Source organism: Schistosoma haematobium, chromosome 2, assembly GCF_000699445.3.
Source record: "Schistosoma haematobium chromosome 2, whole genome shotgun sequence".
Lineage (NCBI taxonomy): Eukaryota > Metazoa > Platyhelminthes > Trematoda > Strigeidida > Schistosomatidae > Schistosoma > Schistosoma haematobium.
In genome coordinates, this window is record NC_067197.1 from 8,916,781 (window position 1) to 8,937,878 (window position 21,098).

General features: G+C 32.5%; 1 protein-coding gene across 1 annotated transcript; it reads right to left on the reverse strand.

Annotated features, from left to right (window-relative positions):
• Positions 1-6,093: 6,093 nt before the first annotated feature.
• LRRC9_2 (Leucine-rich repeat-containing protein 9) lies at positions 6,094-10,767 on the reverse strand (the record flags this gene model as incomplete). The annotated part of the gene is made up of 1 exon (XM_035731315.1): positions 6,094-10,767. The coding sequence occupies one exon, from the start codon at positions 10,765-10,767 to the stop codon at positions 6,094-6,096; it is 4,674 nt and encodes a 1,557-aa protein (XP_035587324.1).
• Between the last annotated feature and the right edge of the window lie 10,331 nt (positions 10,768-21,098).

Genomic DNA, 21,098 nt, shown 5'->3' on the forward strand with positions numbered 1-21,098 from the left:
ATAATTAATTTCATGTTGTCTAGCGCTTGATGTTGATTCAATTACATTTACAATATAGGTGCTGGTCTGGAATATCTTACATCCCGTTGTACTTTGTTTAGCGTCAGATGAGTAAATCTCAGTCACACGATGAATAGGTCATCTCTGAATCCGAAGTTAATTGATCCAAGTTGAGATCCATACAAGATAATTAGTTGCCTCATGAGCTTAGATATTCCTTATTGATGATTGTCAATCACCAAAACAAATAGTCCAAGTGGAATTCTCTGTGGATTGTCTTCACTGATTTGATATCAAAGAATAAAGTACACTTGTTTAAGAGGATCTGATAACTACGAATTAACACTACTGAGAAATCGATTGTTGTTTTGTGTTATTTAGGGGTACATAAAATTTCTGAGTAAGAGTTCGAAGAGGGATAGAACCTAGTGGTTGCAGACTCCTCGTAATATAACTCCGGATCATTTAAAATAACACTAACAAGCTCATAGTCTTTATCTAAATTTAAATAGTAGATTACTCTGTAATTTCCCTTCTCAACTCTCAACCTTCTTGTTTGAAGGCGTAGGGTTGTAAAGATTGTTTAATTTCATTAAAATCATGAATCGATCACTGTTAAACCACCACTGAAAACCTGGAGGCACTACATGGGCGTTTCGTCCTGGAATAAGACTCCTCGACGGTACGCATTCAAGGCCCTGCTCATAGGGATCGAACACAAAGCCTTCAGTCTTGTGCGGGCACACTTAACCTCTAAACCACTGATCCGGCATCCAAGTGTGTTTATGTCTAACTATAATCACTTTACAGACTGAGTAACCATCTTCCGCTCTCTTGGGTGGATAACTGCTTCATACTCAACAGGGTTAAACTTCACTAGTTGACAGCTTCTCATCAGAACTGCTGAAATTTCTTCTCGAACCTAGTCACTAGTGACCATATGATAATTGTCGGTGTAGGGTTGTAGATACTGTTAAATTCCATTGAAATCCTGAACTAACTTTTATTATTTTTTTTATTTTAAATGCGTTAGAAAAATACTCGTTTTCAACGACCAAACTAACTCTCAGTTGATTTCCTCTTTCTATACAATTGTAAATTGTGTTAATTTGAAATAATTCACCTGATCATACAATAGTCTATATCGATAGGTCTTTCTACGTTTGCCTGTATTTCAAGATGATGTAGTCATTGTGACAGCCACAAAAAATTGAGAACATACATGTTCAAGCGAATTTCTACTACTTTTCAAAAGAACAATATAAATACATTTGAAAAGCTAACGGTTTATCTCATATTTTCAATATATTTCTAGTTGTCCACACATTAAGTTATCGATGAACCAACTTCAGGCGCTACTCAACTTAATAGATACAAATCCAACTACTGGTTAGTGTAAATAAAGCATTAAAATCTGTATATTCAGATGTAGTCTTGATTTGTTTTTGGTGTATAATAAACCTTCATCCTAAGCCTTTACTTTTTTTCTTACATTGATCCATATGGAATTTCTGTCCAGTTATAACCATTTTTTCACTTCATCAGTATACGCACTCACTGTTACACAATAGTAAGTGTCATGATTTACTCTGGAAAGACTGGATGAATACAGTTGGAAAGTTAATGAATATATATCACATCCAATACAAATTCTATCTATACTACTATTTAAAAATCATTGATGTAAGCTTGAAACTTCTCAAGATTTAGAAACATGGTAATTTGGTATGTGCTGCTTATGCTGCTGACAGATATAAGTAGTATGTAGCAGCACTCGTAAGTGGAATGCCTGTCAGGAGAATATTGGATTGAAGAGGACAAGAAAAGAATCAGAAATCGATTGGAATAACAACAGAATTGGAAGAATCTTGAAGCATGTAAAGGACAACTGAAGGAAGATGTGAAAATAATGTATTTAATGTATGGTTATCATATTTTATGAAATCACTATGTAATTCCGCATTTCACCAATAAATTAGTTATCCCCACATGATTTTTCGTTCACATCAGTATCCGTAACTTCTTTTAAAATATAAACTTAAAATTAAACTAATAAGATGTAAACACTTCCATTAAATCAGATACTGGATATTTTGGTTGATAGTCATTTTTTCAGGGATTAAGAAGGGACTTGGTGGGATTTTATTCGTTCCAGCTTGGCACAGAATCGGAAACAAAATTTTCATATCTTACAATTAATACAATATCTTTAAATCAGTCAGTTAGAATCCAACTCTCCAGATGGTTAACTTCAATCCACTAATCCTTAATTTTCAATACTTTTACAATTCATACCAATTTTATGGTTTATATCATGGAGTGACCTCACTTAGACAACCAATGAGAACTAGGAAGCACTGGACAGCTGTTTTGTCCAAGTACGAGACTCCTACCACAGATCGAACCTACGACCTTCAGGTCTTGTCTCGAGCTATTAAGCTTCAAACAACTAAGTCGGTATATAGTGGTTTATATTTCTGACTTCAGTCAGTTCGTCAGATTGATAAGCGATCTTACAGTGGTACTGATGGGCAACTGCCTCACATCCGATATGGATGAAGTCCACTACATTTCGTGAAAGTGCCTCTCAAAACTAGTTACCATTGAGCACATGATTATAATTGGTATGTGAATTAATAGAAGTTAGGCACGAAAACTATTGGATGAGAGCTCAATGGTCTAAGTGTATGGCTCCCTGATTCTGAGTTTCTTCCTCTATGAAAACGTGAATACACATTGTCGAGGAGTTCCATACCAAAAGGAAGTAGCCCCTCAGTGGTCCCGGTTTTTAATGATTATCTAACTAAGAATTGTTCGTAATATAAACTAAATAATCTAAAATCACTATGGGGATTCGTAGAGATCGTAGTATTTTAATAGTTGAATTCACAAGTCAATCTAAGCTAGACCACCATTAAAAACCTGAAAGCACTGGACGGCCATTGAATGCTGGCTCAATGGTCTGGAGGTTAAGCGTTCGAGAGCAAAATCGAAGATGTCGGGTTCGAGTCCTATGTGTGGGATCATATATGCGCACTGCTGAGCAGTTTCATACTATGATGAAACGGCCATTCAGTACTTCTAGGTTTTCAGTAGTGGTCTAGCTCAGATTGATTAGGGAATTCAGCCGCTAAATTACTACGATCTTCACAAACCCCTTATACCAATAATGCTTGCTTGTTAAAACGTTTCTAATTGCAATCATCTTAATATTTAATTATTTGTTATGCCCCGATAAGAATAATGGGTGGTAATTTTTGAGATCTATTTGTGGACCAATATTTTACCGTATAATTGTTAATTAACTAAACTATTCTTATCGATTAAGTGTTTAAATATTTCAATGGCAGTCGATTGACTAACTTATCGATTCAATGTTTAAAAAAACTTCCATGGCAATATCGATTATATGGATATAATTGATATATATACGTTTTGAATTGTGTTTGTTCGTTTCTGGCTGTTTGCAGAATATACTTTCCCATTTGAAGCTTGGACTTCTCCCTCTAGTTAGCGGGGCTGGGACGCATCAAGTAGCTAGCTTACTGGTCTTTGGTCACTGAGTCTTTGTTCTCGTTCGCAGATTAAGTGAACTTGTGATAGCTTCAAACCTAGCATTATTAGTGTACAGTAACTATAATTCATCTTTATCCTTAACTATACTTGATATATCAAGGAATAATACAGAAAAGTGCAAATTATAATAAACGAAAATTCAATGCATTGTCAATATGATTTATTCTCTGAATCTCTACTACGAGTTTAGTTGATTATACCTTGAATTCAGTATTTTGCAATACTATCGTTATTGTTATTGTTGTTATGCATTAAAAAAAAACAGACCGTAATAAAATTTAATTATCATTATACAATTATTCACTAAGTCCACCATTTTAATACATTAATCACTGTGATTAGGGTGCAAGTACTTTAATGGTTGAAACATCAATTTTATTAATTATCCTTCCTAATATTATTAGTACGTAACAATTTGTATGATAAAAATACCTTTGAGATTCATTTTAACTTTTAGACAGATAAATTGATGTAATCTTTTCAGTGATTGTATCACAAATATATTTGCCCTTGTCAAGCATTTACTTGTAAACTTATTCATTTTTCTTATAAATGTGTACGTAGTAATATTGTAGGGAACAGAACGTGGGTGGGGACAATCGAACTGTATTTAGCATAGAAATTACAGAGTTACTTGGTAAAATAGTGTTAGGATAGTCGGAAAAATATACCAATAATTATTGTGTTAAGTCTACGGTGGCCTTGGACCTTAAATGTACATTTCTTATTGGTCGATGTTTACTTCACTTGTTAAATATTGTACAAATGTTGTTTCCTATTTTATGGTACGATGTGGTTTGTTTGCTTGGTATATAAATAGAGTATGTTTGAAATACAATGATTCATAACTCAGAGGCTGTGATTTGTGTTCTTGACTCAACTGGCTAGGACAGACAGCGAGGCAGGGCCAATCAGGGCACTAGGTCGTCCTTACGTGTTGACGTGTCACTGTCACAGAAGCGATCGATAGATACGCTGCTTAGCATAACCTGCAGTCACCCGTTACAACAAATAGAAAAACCATATAGTAAATCGTTAATTTGCAAAATATTAATGCATCATATCAACCTGGACTGTTTCTGTTGCAAACATCAATCCATTGTCTCACATTTCATTGTTCATGCATTTTCTTACAAATTGCATCGTGTTGTCGCTCTTCCTTTCTTGATCTTCTCCCATCTTCTGCTGCCAGACATTGCGTTATTAACTCGCGTCATATACTACTTATATCAATATAAGTAGCACGCACCACAATATGTGTACGTCTGTCGCCTTCTTGTAATTCATGTGTAACTTGTAAAAACTGTGTGACCTTGTTATTCATTGAGTAGTTGTATTACTAAACTTCAATTACTGCATCATCCATTTGTTTGTCTGATATCCAATATGAGAACGCATAAAATATACATATCCTAGATACAGTTCGTATTCAACTCTAATTACCTACATTGTGTCACTGTTGTTCGTTAATAGGATGTATACATAATAAATGGAATATGCATTTCATTACCGTCAATATAGTTCAGCGATTACGGAGTCAACATTAAAAGTATATGTAATAGGTATTGAACCAGTTAGCTTAACAAAAAAATGGTCATCTATCAGAGTTAGAGAATTCTAAAAGAAATCATAAATAATATGTACAATTCAGTACGGTAGGGAACTTTTTTTGCAATTTAAATTTCTAAATGGCTACATCTGTTGTTTTAGGTCATATTAGTATAAGATGATCATATATTCCTTCTCTAACACGTTAGCCATTCAATATCATGATAATGATGACATTGAAATTTACTTTCGAATACCAACAACAGTATAATACAAACCCTTAAGAATAAAATTCATGCCTATTAACTAAATTAATAGCTATCTAGACTCAATAGTTCATTGGATAAATCGTCGGTATATGGAGCTATAGCTACTGGGTTCAAATCTCATTATGAACATCAACATTGAGATCGACGAACAATAAACTGACGAGTTTTAAACAGGACGAAATTTATGTCTATTTCCGTGCTCATCACAGACAACACATATTAAGGCTTACAACAAAAAGGTCATACCGCAACAATCTTCATACAATAAAATAATAGTATAGGGTTTCTCACTTGCTCTGCTACACTTGTAACGTACGTAATTAGGAAAATATCAAAGACCAGAACAATACACCTAGACCAACATCCTGTCAATAAATTTATGAAAATAAATCGACAATCATTTGTCGAAAATGAGCAATAACATTGATTTATTTACAGCATATATATATACATATGACCTGAGCATCGATAATAGTTTTCGACATTTTCCACAAAACTGTACAAAATGAATCAGAGATTATATTCTCTTATTTTCAACCTTAGTTTATTGTCAAGTAACAAAAATTAAAAAAATAAATAAATAGTTCAATCATTAATATCAAAATTAAATTAAATGATGGTCTTTTTTTGTTTTTCTTAACTATACATATAAGGCGCACAAAAGTGACTTGATGTGATGTATTGAAACAGTAGAATATATTCAACGTTGAAAATTTGTCGACATTGCACTGAATTTGATCAAATTATTATTACTATTACCACTTCGATTACTATTACTATCAGCATGGATAGTAATATTTTTAGTCGTTTTAATATAACAATTATTATTATTATTATCATTATTTTTATTATGTTTTAATGACTTCAACTGATTAACTTTATTTGTTTGACTTAGTGGTCTTGTAATAGAATTAATAGATAGTTTATTAATTTCTGGCATTGAGCATTGATCCTTTTGTTTTATATATTGATGTTGATAATGAATTAAATTGCCAACAAATGAATTCTTTGAATGATTATGAATACTTTTAATAGTTAATGCATTTTTCTCATTCATATCTGATTGAATAGAATGATGTTTCATGTTTAATTTTGTTTTATTTAATGGACAATTATTATTTATATTAATATGTTGATGAATTTGTTTACCATATACAAATATTGTTTGATTTTCTTCTTTAGAATGATTTGATAAATCTATATGATCATTCATTGTTATACTACTTATTAATGACTTTTTATTGATTATTTCTGGAAGTGTCATTTCACAAATTGGATTATTGATTTTACCAATAGACTGATGATACCAATTTGATGATTGTATCATTCCACAATTAATTATATTTGATAATTCTAATTCTTTATAAAAATCTAAAATTCTATCTCTTTCTTCTATTGTAATTTGTATACCATCAATAATTTGTAATTTTGGTATATAATAAATTAATATTAAACGATGAATTTGTCTTGTTGTAATTGGATTATCAATTAATGAAATTTCATATAAATTTGGTTGATTTTTAGCAAAATTTTCTAAATCAATAAAATTAGTTAATTTATTGGCGCCAACATATAAACGTTTTAAATTTTCTAATTTACTTAATTGATTTAATTCATTTAATAAATTATTTTCTAAATGTATTTCACTCAATGTCCAATTATATAAAAATGTTAAATCATTTATAAATTTAATTTTATTATTATCTAATACTAATTCTTTTAATTGATTAAGACCTTCTATACCATTCAATGTAATTAATTCATTATTTTGTAAAAATAATGTTTGTAAATTAGACATACGATGAAATTGTAATTCTTTTAATGAATGTATATTATTATGAGCTAGATGTAATACATTTAAATAAGGATAAATTGGTTGTTTTGATTTATATAAATTAATAAAATGTAATTCAATTGGATTAATTTTTTGATTATGATGATGATGATGATCATTGATAGCTAATGTATAAATATAATTTGAAAATAAACTTTCTATATTATTATCATTTAAACATATCATTTGTAAATTTTTAAAAAATAATAAACCGCCAAATGATTTTAAATAATTTTTTTCTAAATTAATACATTTTAAATGTATTAATTGATTTGGATCAATATAATCAATTTTATATAACATACATTTAGATAAATTTAATTCAACAATATTAATAAATTGATCATGATTTAAATAATTTAATAAATATTCATAAGATAAATGACCATCATATAATTCATTAGATTTTATTAAATCATTCATTGTAATGATATAACCATCAATTGATTTAATTGATTTTATATAATAAATTAATTGATAAAAATAATTATTATTGATTAAATCACATAATGGATTCCCATATAATTCTAAAATATTTAAATGTGATAAATGTTTTAAATATAAAATATTGATAAAATGTTTTAATTGATTATTACCAAGATATAATTCAATTAATTGTTGACAATAATCAATACCATCAATATTATCAATTTGATTATTATTTAAATTTAATTTCGATAAATTCAATAATGATTTAAATTGTAATTTATTGATTTTTTTAATTTTATTATTACTTAATAATAATGATTGAAGTTTTATTAAATGATCAATATTATCGATCGATTCAATTAAATTATATTCTACTGATAATTCAATTAAATTATTACAATGAGTTAAACCTTCAATTTTTTTAATAAAATTATAATTTAATGAAAGATATTTTAAATTTGTTAAATGAGTTAAATTTTCAATTTTATATAGATTTAATGATTGTAAACATAATGATGTTATCAAATGAAAATAATTTAATTTATTCATAGATTGAATTGTATTATTATAGAAATATTGATTATAATGATGATAATAAGCAATAGGGAATATAGTTAAATTTTGATCAAAATCATTATTATTGCATTGAATATCATTTTTATATACATTTTCAATCATATTTGATGTGATTATAGATGAATTGAATAATTCATTAGCTAATTGAATATCATCATTATTAATTAATTGAAAATTAAATAATTTAATTGTAGGTAATTTATAAAGTGTATACATTTTTATGAATTTATCATTAATCCATGGATTATAACGCCATGATAATTTTTCTAATTTTGGTGTATTCAATAATAAAATAGATACATTCTCAATAATACATGTTAATTGATTATAATCAACTTGAAGTTCAATAAGATTAGGCATATATCCTAATGATTCTAATGAATTTAATTGATTATGATTAATAATTAAAGTCATTAAATTATTATTATTATTACATGGAATAAATGATAAATTATCTAATTGACAATGAGTTATACTTATATAAGTAAGATTAGAAAAATCAAAAAATTGTAATTTTTTTGTAATTTTAGTATTGATTATCAATAAATGAGTTTGATCTAAATAAAAATTCATTGAATTATGTAATAATTCATCATCATTATTTAAAATTTCATTCAAATGATCTAAATGATTATGATCCTCGATTGATGATGATGATAATACAGAGATTGTTTTTATAAAATTTTGATCCATTTTTATTTCTTCATCAAATTTGTCAAAATGAGTATTGAATTCAAAATTAGTTTCTATATTGAATGGATCTAATATAGAATTAGATTGATTATTTTTTAATATATATTCTAATTCTACAATATATTCTGGATAAAGTAATTTATTTTGAAGCAGATCAGGTTTTTTAATTTGTGAAAAACAATAACAATTTGATTGATTTTCATAAAATAAAATATTTTCTACATATAGTTGATCTTCTTGATTATCATTATGATTATTATTATTGTTATTATTGTTACTAAGGTTAGGATGAGTAAACTTAGATACTTTCATTAATAGTAAACGTGTGATATGATCATAAGGATTGAAATTACCTTCAGAATAATATTGATTTATAACTTGTAATTTTTTATTATCTGCTATATTTAAATTATTTGTCAATTTATATTGATTATTGATTTGTAAACCATTACGAATAATATTCATGTATAATTTTAATTCATCGATTTTTTCAGGACATACAATAAATAAATAATCAGAAAATGTTGAATATTTAATCGATTGATTATTGATTGATGATTTCAACTTTTTTGTAGAACTCTTATTATTATTATCATTTTCATTAAATATTCTATTATTGATTTTATATAAATGTAAAATTTTAATTCCATTGATTATTGATCCATTCATATGATGATAACAAAATCTAGAATTAAGAAATTCATTACAATCAATAAATAAATGATCATTATTATTGATCTCTTTTATTTCTATATAACCAAACATTTGTAATTCTAAATCATAAATATGTTGACGAAAATGTAAATGTTCTTTTAATCTATTACATAATAGATTATATTTGCATTGATATTTATCATGAATATTTTCCCAATAATTGATTTTTTTATTTAATTGATCAATTCGATTGATTGAAATGGAATGATCATACATAGTATTGATGTTTTCTTGTTTCTTTATTGCATTCTGTAATAATCTTATTGCTTTATCTATATATTGAATATGAATATAAATTTTATTCTGTAATTGATTAAATAATAATTTTAATGAATTTAATTTTTTTTCAATTATTGATTGATCATGTTCATATTTCATTATATAATAATATTTCTTATGTTGTATCATTGTTTTAATGGTATCTTTTAAATCAATATAATCAATATAAATATGATCAATATAAGATAATTGAGGTAATTGATTAATTAATATCATTGGTAAATTTATATTATAACATAATGGATTTTTGTTATATTCTGATTCATTAATATTTATTTTAGTTAAATAAGGTAATTTATTTAATAATAATAAATCATTAATATTCCATAATTGATTACCAGATAATGAAATTTCTATTAATTGTTGATTAGATAATAAATTTTCATTTAAATTTATAATCAAATTACCAGATAAATTTAATTGTTTTAATAATTTTAAATGATTTAAACCTTCAATCATATAAATTTGATTATTATTTAACCATAAATATTCAAGTTGTTGATTATTTGTTAAATTTTCAATTTTTTTAATATTATTATCATATAAATATAATTGAACAAGTTGTTTACATGAATTTAAATTTTCAATTTTTTCAATAAAACATTCACATAACCATAATTTTTTTAAATTTGGACATGTTTCTAATTTAGTTATTTTAGTAATATTTTGTGATATTATATATAATTCAGTAAGAAATGGAAAATTTTGTAATGATATACATTTTTTAAAATTATTAAATAATAAAAATAATTTCTGATTTAAAAAATGTTCATCTTGATTTAAATTTTCAGATTGTATTCCATTAAGAAAACATATTTCATGTAGAATATTTAAAGATTCAAGATCCATTGAATATGTAATTTAGTTTTATTTTGTTTTGTTGTGTTTGTTTTGTTTTGTTTTAATTATGACTAGAAAATATCATGAAACATTTGAAATTTGTTTCATGACTATTAACTATTTATCGTTTTGCTTCTCATTGTTGTTGATAATAATTCAAATGAATATGAATTAGATGATTATGTATCTTTAGAGTTTGTTATTAGAAGATGGTATGCTAAAACAAAAATAATAATAATAATTAGACAAAAAGGAATTATCATGAACGAAACCTTGTAAGATGTATTGTTATATAATAGATAAATTATTCTATTTAAACTAAATTTATTAGGGTATAATATTGAAATTTTTCCTAATCTGAGCATAACTATGATTAGGAACCATGAGATATTTCAATATTCAAAGACTAACATTATAGCTCCCTCATAACTAACCTGTTATAACTTATGACCTGTGTGTCCTCTTAATGTATACGTAATGATACCGTCAATTAGAGGACAGTGAATTATCGATCGGGACAGTGACGCATAAAACAAGCACGAGCAGCCTAGAGTCCATATCGGTCCTGCTTCCTGACTAGCCCTGTCTGTTAAGTCAAGAACATCAATCTCAGCCTCTGCGATATGAATCATTTATTTCAAACATACTGGGTTTATATACCAATCAAACAGACCACATCGTACCATAAAATAGGAAACAGCATTTGTACAAGAATTAGCCAAATGTAGCTGTGAATGAGGGAGATAGTAATTAATAGACAGACCATAACTCAAGAATGGTAAATCGTATAATAATAGTTCATAGGTCAAGATAAAGCTCATAATAAGAGGGACATGAATATGAATAGTTTAGCTATTTAACAATTATACGATAAAAATATACCCATAGTACTGGTCCATAAATGAATCCCAAAAGTTACCATTCATTGTGCATATCGGGGGATAACATATTCAAAATACCACAAATGTTAGAGGTGGACGTGTGAAACTTAAGAGAACTCCCTATATGCGTCAAGTTAGTGATAAAATATCAAAATGCGGTGAGACTATAATTTATGAACCACCTTTGAGCGACTCTAGATTGAAGTTAGAAGTGTTCACCTAATAAACAGGACCAAATGAGGGTTATAAGTCTGTGTGAGGATTTCGAATTGTGATTTACAGTTGACGGTTAAGGTTAGGAATTATATTAAAGGTTTTCCTCACGAACTGACATCAGCTATAATGCCAAAATCCTATTTTGCCAAACTGACGAGTGGATTTTGCGCCAAAATCCGAGACCTGTTATCTTATACCTGATTGGTCCGTCCATAAATTATAGTCTCGCCCAAACTGCCAGTCAATATACTATTTATCAATAATTACGTTATTGTGTAAATAAGTGTATACTTTCGTCACCTGTAGTGCAACTGACTTGTCCATCTAACAACGAAGGTGTGAATATGTTTCACATCAGTTCGATCTATTTCACTTTATGGCTGCAAAACACATCTTTCACAAATAGAGCACATTCAAAGGCCAGCAGTATCTGACATCAACTGTCCTTAAAGTATTGCCTGTATATGTTTGAACCACCAAGTAAGCAAATTATTTTAAACCTTTAATTCTACAAGTTAATCCTTTCGGTGAGACTGTAAGTTGTAGACGAATCAATTAGATTTAAGACGGTGAAACTTGGATTTTAGAGCATAACACACTCATCCATATGGCTCTACGTGACGTCATTTCGTGATTAAAATTCTATTTCCAACTTTAACTCTTAACTCTACTTCTTGACCTTATCTCTTCAAACTAATTTATAACCCCGTTTTAATACAGGTAAGCGGCCAAAGTTCTTCACGGTCACTTTGGTATCACTCAAAGGTCATTCATTAATTATTGTCTCGATATTCTTCCCTCTCAAATCATATCCTTTATATCTAATATTTGTTGCTATAACCGACACTAACACTTCTACTGCTTTATTATTCGCTTTGATAACTTCATCTTGTGTTGATATGGTGTGTCAACTTGAGCCGATGAGAATTCGGCTAACGTTCTATGTCTCACACAAGTGACTGACTACACACTACGAAATTAGTTTAACTATGAGCATAACTTAAACAAGGAAATCTGATACGAGAAAACTGATCTGTGTTAGTTGTTGACTGGACTTTTTCATGTTTCATAGATAAAAAGGCCAATTTTTAACTTATTTATTTTGCAGTTTCACTTACTGTGCTCACAATACATCCTACATTATTGCTGGTATTCCTTTTAACTTGAATAACAAACTTCTTCTTGTCTTTTCATGAAAAGTATGAGCTATTCTATCTTTATTGAATGTTGGCTAGCAATCAAAGATCAGGTAGTTCACCGGTTAAAACAAAAAAGTCCAAGTACCTGACTGAATCCTGCATGATTATCGTGATCAATGGTTAGAGACCTTAGATGACATGGCTCAAAATCGTTTGCAATGAAGCAGATGCATCGATTTCTTGTCTCCCCCCCTACAATTCCAAGCTTTTGAATTCCTCACAATGTTTTTGTTTTTACTAATTTGTATTTTCTTAAATGGTATCTTCGATCCATTACCTTTTCTATCACTACTCATATTGTTGCCAGCTCTAATAATTTGGGATTTCTCTTGACATTTTCATTTCTCTATTCTAATAGGGTTCGACAACTATAATCGATGCATATATGTACTAGGTTTTAAGTCGCAACGGACTGACTGGTTCAAAATCTGTGTAAGTTCATAGCGCTTACAATATTAAGGAAATTTCTCTGTAACCTACCATTAACCTTTTCCTCCCATAGAATAAGCGATGGGAACTAAGAATCAATCTGGACTAGTAGCTTTTACGAGTTTACAAGGGATTTTTAGACGTCAAAGAAGCTTTACCCCACCTGAACCACTAAAATGTAGAATACTGTTTAAATCGGCACCCAAATCTTGCAAATCTCCTTTTTGGGGTGACAATAATATATGTACATGCATTACTTGGTGACATATGTCCAAGAAATTATATTCTCACTTCATTGTATTATGTTAAAAGCACATAATAGTTCTCCTGTGGATAGTTCACGTAAATCAAAACTTCAAAAAAAATTTTCACTAGCAGTCACGTTAATTACAGTAGTATGTGTATAAATTTCACACACGTGGCTAATTATGATTTCAATTTAATAGTTGAAAAATGGATACATTTCAACTCAAAACGTTATTTACAAAGCTAAATATTGCCTCTAGAGGTTGAGAGCTATTCAGTTTTATTCACTGTAGATCGTTAAAAATATAAAATCAGAAGCTTTCAAGCTTTCATGAAAATTATCTGCTTAGATCGACTAATAAACCCTGTTTTTGATGGTCACAAACATAATCTAAGAGAATGCATTGGAATCCGCAGTTTGTAATAATTCAACGAATAAACATCAAGATTAAGAAACAGAAAATAGATGGTGTCTTCCAACCTATTTCAAGCTTCATAAATATATTTTTGTGTGTTTCAAAAAAGAGAAGTGATTTAGCACTTGTTGTGATTATCTTTGCTTTTGTGTACTTGTTGCATCAAAAAGCATTCTTGGCCTACTTTAATTTGAAGCATTTCGGTTAAGGTTTGAAATTTTGCTAAACTTTGTCCTGTGGTACTTTCTTTCCCGTCGATTCTGACACTTGTGTTTATATTGTTTTAAACCTTCTTAATCTGGTTACAATGGTTGGCAGTACTTACAAATGTGGACAATCAAATTGTTTATTCCCCGTGTGGGAAGGAATGCAATGCGATAAGTGCAAAAAGTGATCCCATAAAATGTGTACCCGTTTAAGTCCCAACACATACAAAAGATTCTCGAAGCTTAACTTGAATTGGATTTGTATGTTTTGATGTACAAATAAACTATGAGCCTCTTAGCTTTAGCCCACAAGAAGAAAGATGGTTGTTGCGCTGGTAAAACGAGTACTGACAGTGAAAAATGTATCAGTGTAGTACGTGCTGTTTTGGGACGTGTTAAACACCCCGACTGTGATTGACAGAAAAGCAAAGTCTCCGTTGAAACTAACAGGAAGTGAAGTGCCACTTGATATCGATATGGATGATCATGCTTCTATAGTAGAACTTGAAGACCCGGATAAAACCGTCACCGTTCCTAATAGTTCCTATGTGGCTGTCCTAAGTGACGAAAAACGGACGACAGTACAGAGACAAAGAAGTGAAAGGAAAAAATCTATAAGTAGCACCCACTCGGTTGGCAAGTCATTGGTGAACTTCCATTCTGAGTCACAAAATACACTATTAAAGTCTGGTAGTAAGGAAGAACTTCACCCTAGTGTGGCTGAGAAGAATTCAATCTCATCGAATATTATTAAGCAATTTGCTAGAACCAAACGATCCTGATCCCAGAATTAGACAGGCGCGTAAGTTGGAAAAGCCCGGAGAATTTATCGATAGCATCTTTTTAGAAAACTCCAAAGGATTTCATGTCAAAAAATTGACAAGAATAGATAAGAAGACCGAAGACGGTGTTGAACACCGACCATATAGACTCCTTGAGGTGATCCTAGGGTCGGGGAAGCAACGTGATCTCCTGTAAAGTAGCGCTCTTAGTCACGACAATACTGACATTCGAGTAAGACCTGATATGTTTCTAGAATAAAAAAAGAAAACGGTACTATCAGAACTAAAAACTCGTCGAAAAAATGGTGAGGAAAATCCCCGCTTAGTGGGTTTTCGAACAGTCAGATCTTGGGAGCGGATGATACCGAGGCCTGTGTGGGTAAGTCGTTCTCCCTAGGAGTTTTATATGCAAATGCTCGTAGTCTAAGGAATAAATTCTATGAACTAGGAGCATTAGTAGACAAATTAAGGCCACTCATTACAGCTGTGATGCAAAATTGATCCGTCCATGAATTCGACACTACTTCAAAATTATCCGGATACCATTACCTAAGAAGCGATAGACATAGATGTAGGAAAGGTGGCTTTTTTTTATACATAACCAATAATATACGCATCCGCTCCTTTGCTTGCGAATCCCATGACGGTGAAACTTGTGAAGCCATTAGCTATGAGCTCACTATCGGATGCTGTACATTTATACTCGGTGTCATCTATCGCAGTCCAATCTGCTTAGCTGATGACTTTATTTCAGAACACATTCAGTTATGAAGTGCAAATAACAGATGCTTGATATTAGGATACTTTAATGCACCTGATATTAATTGGACTGAGATGGCCAAGGTAGGATCTTTAAACTCCTTTGGTAGTAGGTTTCGAATAACAGTAATGGACCATGCATTAGTACAGCATTTATCGGAACCATACGTTTTGGTTCAAACCAAGGTTCTTCTTTGTTATACTTGGTAATCACTTATGCGACTGAGGATATTGCCAATCTAAATATTTTTCCACTGTTAGCGAATAGCAATCACGCTGTTTTGTCATTCACGTTTAGAGCTTGTTACATGATATGTGATCAGGTTAAGCCCAGCCCAAATGTATGAAGAGCTAACATGTCAGTCATTAAGGGGTGTGTTGCTAAGACAGATCGGTCAGTAGATACTAGCTCATCAGTTGAAGAAGCACGGTCTATATTTAAAGGCAAGTTTGTTTCAGTCATGTCCTCGTTCAAAACATACCTGGTTCCACGTAGATCGAATAACTATCCACCATGAGGAACTAAACAAGTCAAGGAACTTCTTAGATGTAGAAAAAGGCATTAGAAAATGTTCATTTCTACTAGCTTAAAGCAGTACAGATCCAGCCATTGTACAACCAGGAATGCTTGTAAAACCATAACAAGTAAGACTAGACAGTTATATGAAAAACAATTGATTAGGGATTGTAAAAATAGTCCGAAACGGTTACTCTCGTGTATAAAAAGGTGAACTCAGAGAAGTGATGGATTTTCATCACTTTTGGTACAAGAAAGTTAGTTGATATTGGTAAGGGATGATTCTGAAAAAGCTGAAGCTTTATCAGAATATTGTAGTAAATTTTTTCTATTAGCGATTAGGAACGACCAACGATTCATTGTGATTGGAGTGGCTTGTTAATGGATCCTGTAGTTATTGATAAAGGTACTGTCTTAGGACTACTTCAACATCTCAAACTCGATGCATCCAACGGTCCTGACGATATTCATCCTGAAATTATGAAAGCCCTATTGGATGTAATTGCTGAACCAATAGCCAAACTGTTTGATACGCCTCTGCGGCAGTCCAGACTTCCGAGAGGCTGGAAAGGCGCAATAATTAGTCCGATGTATAAGGTGGGGAGTAGATATTTATTTAGTAACTATCGACCCTTTAGTCTAACCAGTGTAGTTGTCAAACTAATGGTAAACATTATTCAGATGGCTGTTATAAACTTCATTTCCGTTGCTATCTGACTGGTCTTTCCGGTCTCCCACATTGTCCGGACGTTCCATGTACCCATAAAAATTGTTACTCTGGTTGTCAGAAGGGACATTGGTCTCGTGACTTTCGGAAGAACTCGGTCTTCACCATGAGGCGTCATAACTCTCCTAAATGAAGACCTCCAAATATCCAGGGCAGCGTTTAAATGGTTTGAATTATTTTTTCTGGTCAGCGTTGTTTGGCGAGTTGGTTTTTTACCGGATGGGGTCGCTAACCCCATGCTTAACCCTCCTCCTTTACACGGGCTCGGGACCGACAGTAATTCTAGAAGAGCTACAGGTGGACTTGAAATTCAAGAACAGATGGATAGATTACTTTGAGGAACTCCTGAATAGACCAGATCCATTGAATCCACTGGACATCGAAGCAGCACACACACAACTTCCTATAGATGTCAATCCACCAACAACGAAAGAAATCAGGGTGGCCATCAGACAAATCAAGAGCTGGAAAGCAGCAGCACCTGACAATATAACAGCTGAAGCACCGAAGTCAGACATCGAAGTAACTACAAACATGCTCCACCTTCTATTTAAGATTTGGGAGGATGAACAAGTGAGAACGGACTAAAATGAAAGACACCTCATCAAGATTCCAAAGAAACGAGATCTGAGCAAATGTGAAAACTACAGAGGCATTACACTACAGTCAGTACCAGTGAAAGTTTTTAACAGGGTGTTGCTAAGCCGGATGAAAGATGCAGTAGACGCCCTACTTCCAGATCAACAGATGGGATTCCGTAAAGATCGGCCGTGCACAGACCAAATTGCGACACCACGAATCATTGTCGAACAATCAGTTGAGTGGGACTCGTCACTATGCATCAATTTCATTGACTATGAGAGGGCGTCTGACAGTGTAAATAGGAGAACATTATGGAAACTTCTTCGACACTACGGAGTTCCTGAGAAGATTGTCAATATTATCCAGAACTCATGCGACGGACTACAGCCCAAATTCGTGCATGGAGGACAGCTGATAGATGCATTCCAAGTAAGGGCCGGGGTCAGACAAGGCTGTCTACTCTCCCTCTTCCTTGTTCTTCTGGTGATCGACTGGATTATGAATACCTCGATATCGGAGAGGAAACACGGAATACAATGGACAGCTCGGAACCAATTAGACGATTAGGACTCCGCAGATGGCCTAGCTCTACCACCCCATACTCATGAACAAATGCAGATGAAGACAACCAGTGTAGCAGCAAGCTCTGCATCAGTAGGTCCCAGCATACACAAAGGAAAAACCAAGATCCTCAAATACAACACGAAGAACACTAACCCAATCACACTTAATGGAGAAAATCTGGAAGATGTGAAATCTTCCACTAGAAGTGAATTCTAAGAAGTGTGGTGATACAATTAAATAACCATGCTGATTCGTATCACCACACAATACGTGGATTCATGTTACCCAAAGTAATAACCTATAAAGATTTAGGAGTCATAATAAGCAGAGACCTCAAAACTACGATAAACTGTAAGGCTACTGCTGCAAAAGGCTACAGGGTTTTATGGGCTATTCGTAACATTTTTCAGTATTTGGGTGAAGAAATGTATAGATTATTATGCCCAACTTTCGTGAGACGGCATTTGGAATATGGGATTCAAGCAGAGAGTCCTTGTTTCAAGTATGAGATTGATATGCTGGAACGAGTCTAGCGAAGAGGGGCTAAAATGGTAGGAGGTCCCTCTGGCCTACCTTATGAAGACAGACTAAGACACCTTAACCTATTTCCGTTATCTTACCGTAGAATTCGGGGTGATCTAACATTGACTTATCATATACTAAACGATGACCTTGGTATTAATGTCTTATCTTTTCCTTACATCTAGGACTGATCATGTGAGAGGATATTCTAAGAAAGTTCAGAAACCGAAATCAAATCGCCTAGGTCTGGAATGTCACTTCTCTCAACGAGTAGTGAATTATTGGAATTCTCTACTGGGACACGTAATATCAGCACCTTCTGTTGATATATTCAAAACGAGACTGGACGCCCATAGTGTTTCGAACTACAAGGATTAATGTAGGTCGATAGGCCTCCTATCTTTATTAGTGAAAACTGAGTTAATCCATAGAAATTACTTTTTTATTCACATCAATGTTGTTGACAGTTGGTCAGCTTACTTTCACTTAGACAACTCTGTTTCTGCTATTAGCCCTAAGGGCCGACAGAACACAAAAGCGCAAAGGAGGGGGAGTAGCTCTATTCATTAGGTATGCTATCCCATTTGCCATTATAGATAGTGTATCCCATGAAAGTGGGACGTGTGAATTAGTTAGTCTTCGCTTAAAATGCAAGGGACAAGAGCTGCTGATTGGTTTGGTCTATCGCAGTCCAAGCTGTGAAGTAAATGAGATCCTGTTAAGCAGTCTCAATACTTGGTCCCAAAGTGGTCGATGTCTAATCCTAGGGGACTTCAATGCACCTATGGTAGACTGGGAAAATCTGCGAACTAAATCGTCGGAGGATTCTTTCGAGCAGGAACTAGTTGATGCGGTTATCACATGTGCTCTAGTGCAACATGTCAAAGAAGCGACAAGGTACGATCCGGACACTGAATCATCCTTATTAGATCTTATACTGACTCACTATGAGGATGATGTTGCGAACCTCCACCATATGCCACCCCTAGGTAAAAGTGACCACGCAGTTTTAACTTTCGACTTCCACATAACTGCCAGTCACGAGCACGCGTCAGTCCAGTCCAGACCCAACGTCTGGAAAGCAAACATACCAGACATCATACATTCAGCATCGCTAATAGATTGGACAATAGACCCAGAGTCCTCCATTGAAACGGCCTGGGACGCATTTCGAAATTCATACTTAAAAGTTACCACACCTCACATCCCTTGGACTATACCAAAGGGGCCGAAAAGCTCACCACCATGGCTCAGTAGGGAGGTCCGTATCCTTCTCCGTAAGAAAAGGAAAATGTGGGATAGATTTAGGTTACTGGGGACTGATGAGTCAAAATCTCAGTATCGAAAGGCTCGGAATACTTGTGCCTCGACCCTCCGTAAGTCTAGAAAGTTGTACGAAGAAAAGATTGTTAGGGACTCTGTAGAATGTCCTAAACGCTTGTATTCTTATATAAACCAAAGGACAAAGAGAAGAGGAAATATTCCTGCTCTATGGGGAGACAGTACTGCTTCATCATTAGTGGAAGATGACTTTGGTAAGGCTCAAGTGTTCTCGAACTACTTTAGCAACGTATATACCATAGAAGTGCCCTTCCCGTCAGCGTATACAGATCCCCCCATACATACACTGGATAGCGTGACCATTAAAGAACTCGATGTCTTTGGCCTGCTAAATAAGCTTGACATAGGTAAATCCATGGGGCCCGATGAATTACATCCTAGGCTACTGAAGGAATTATCTAACTTCGTTGCAAGCCCTTTAAGTACATGCTTTAACCTATCCGTTACGCAGGGTCGTTTACCAAAAGACTGGAAAAATGCCATAGTAAGTCCTGTCTTCAAAACAGGTACGAAACACAAACCTGAGAACTACCGCCCCGTTAGCCTAACTAGTGTGGTTGTTAAAATCTTAGAAAAGATTATTCGGAAGGATCTCGATAGAACCGGATCCTCTCGGGGAAGCAGCACGGCGTCAGAATAGGTTATTCTTGTCTCACTAACTTATTAGTGGCTCGTGAAAGCTGGTGCGCTCTTAAGGACCAAAAGCTACCTGTAGACGTCGCCTTCATTGATTTCAGTAAAGCTTTTGACAAAGTTCCGCACAACCGGCTGTTATATAAGTTAAGAAATGTCGGGATTGGAGGTAATTTATTGATGTGGATGAAAGACTTCTTAGTTGGGCGTCAACAAAGAGTAAGGGTGAACTCAAAGTTATCTAGCTGGGAAACTGTGCTTAGTGGAGTGCCCCAGGGTACAGTTTTGGGGCCAGTGCTATTCCTCTTATATGTAAATGA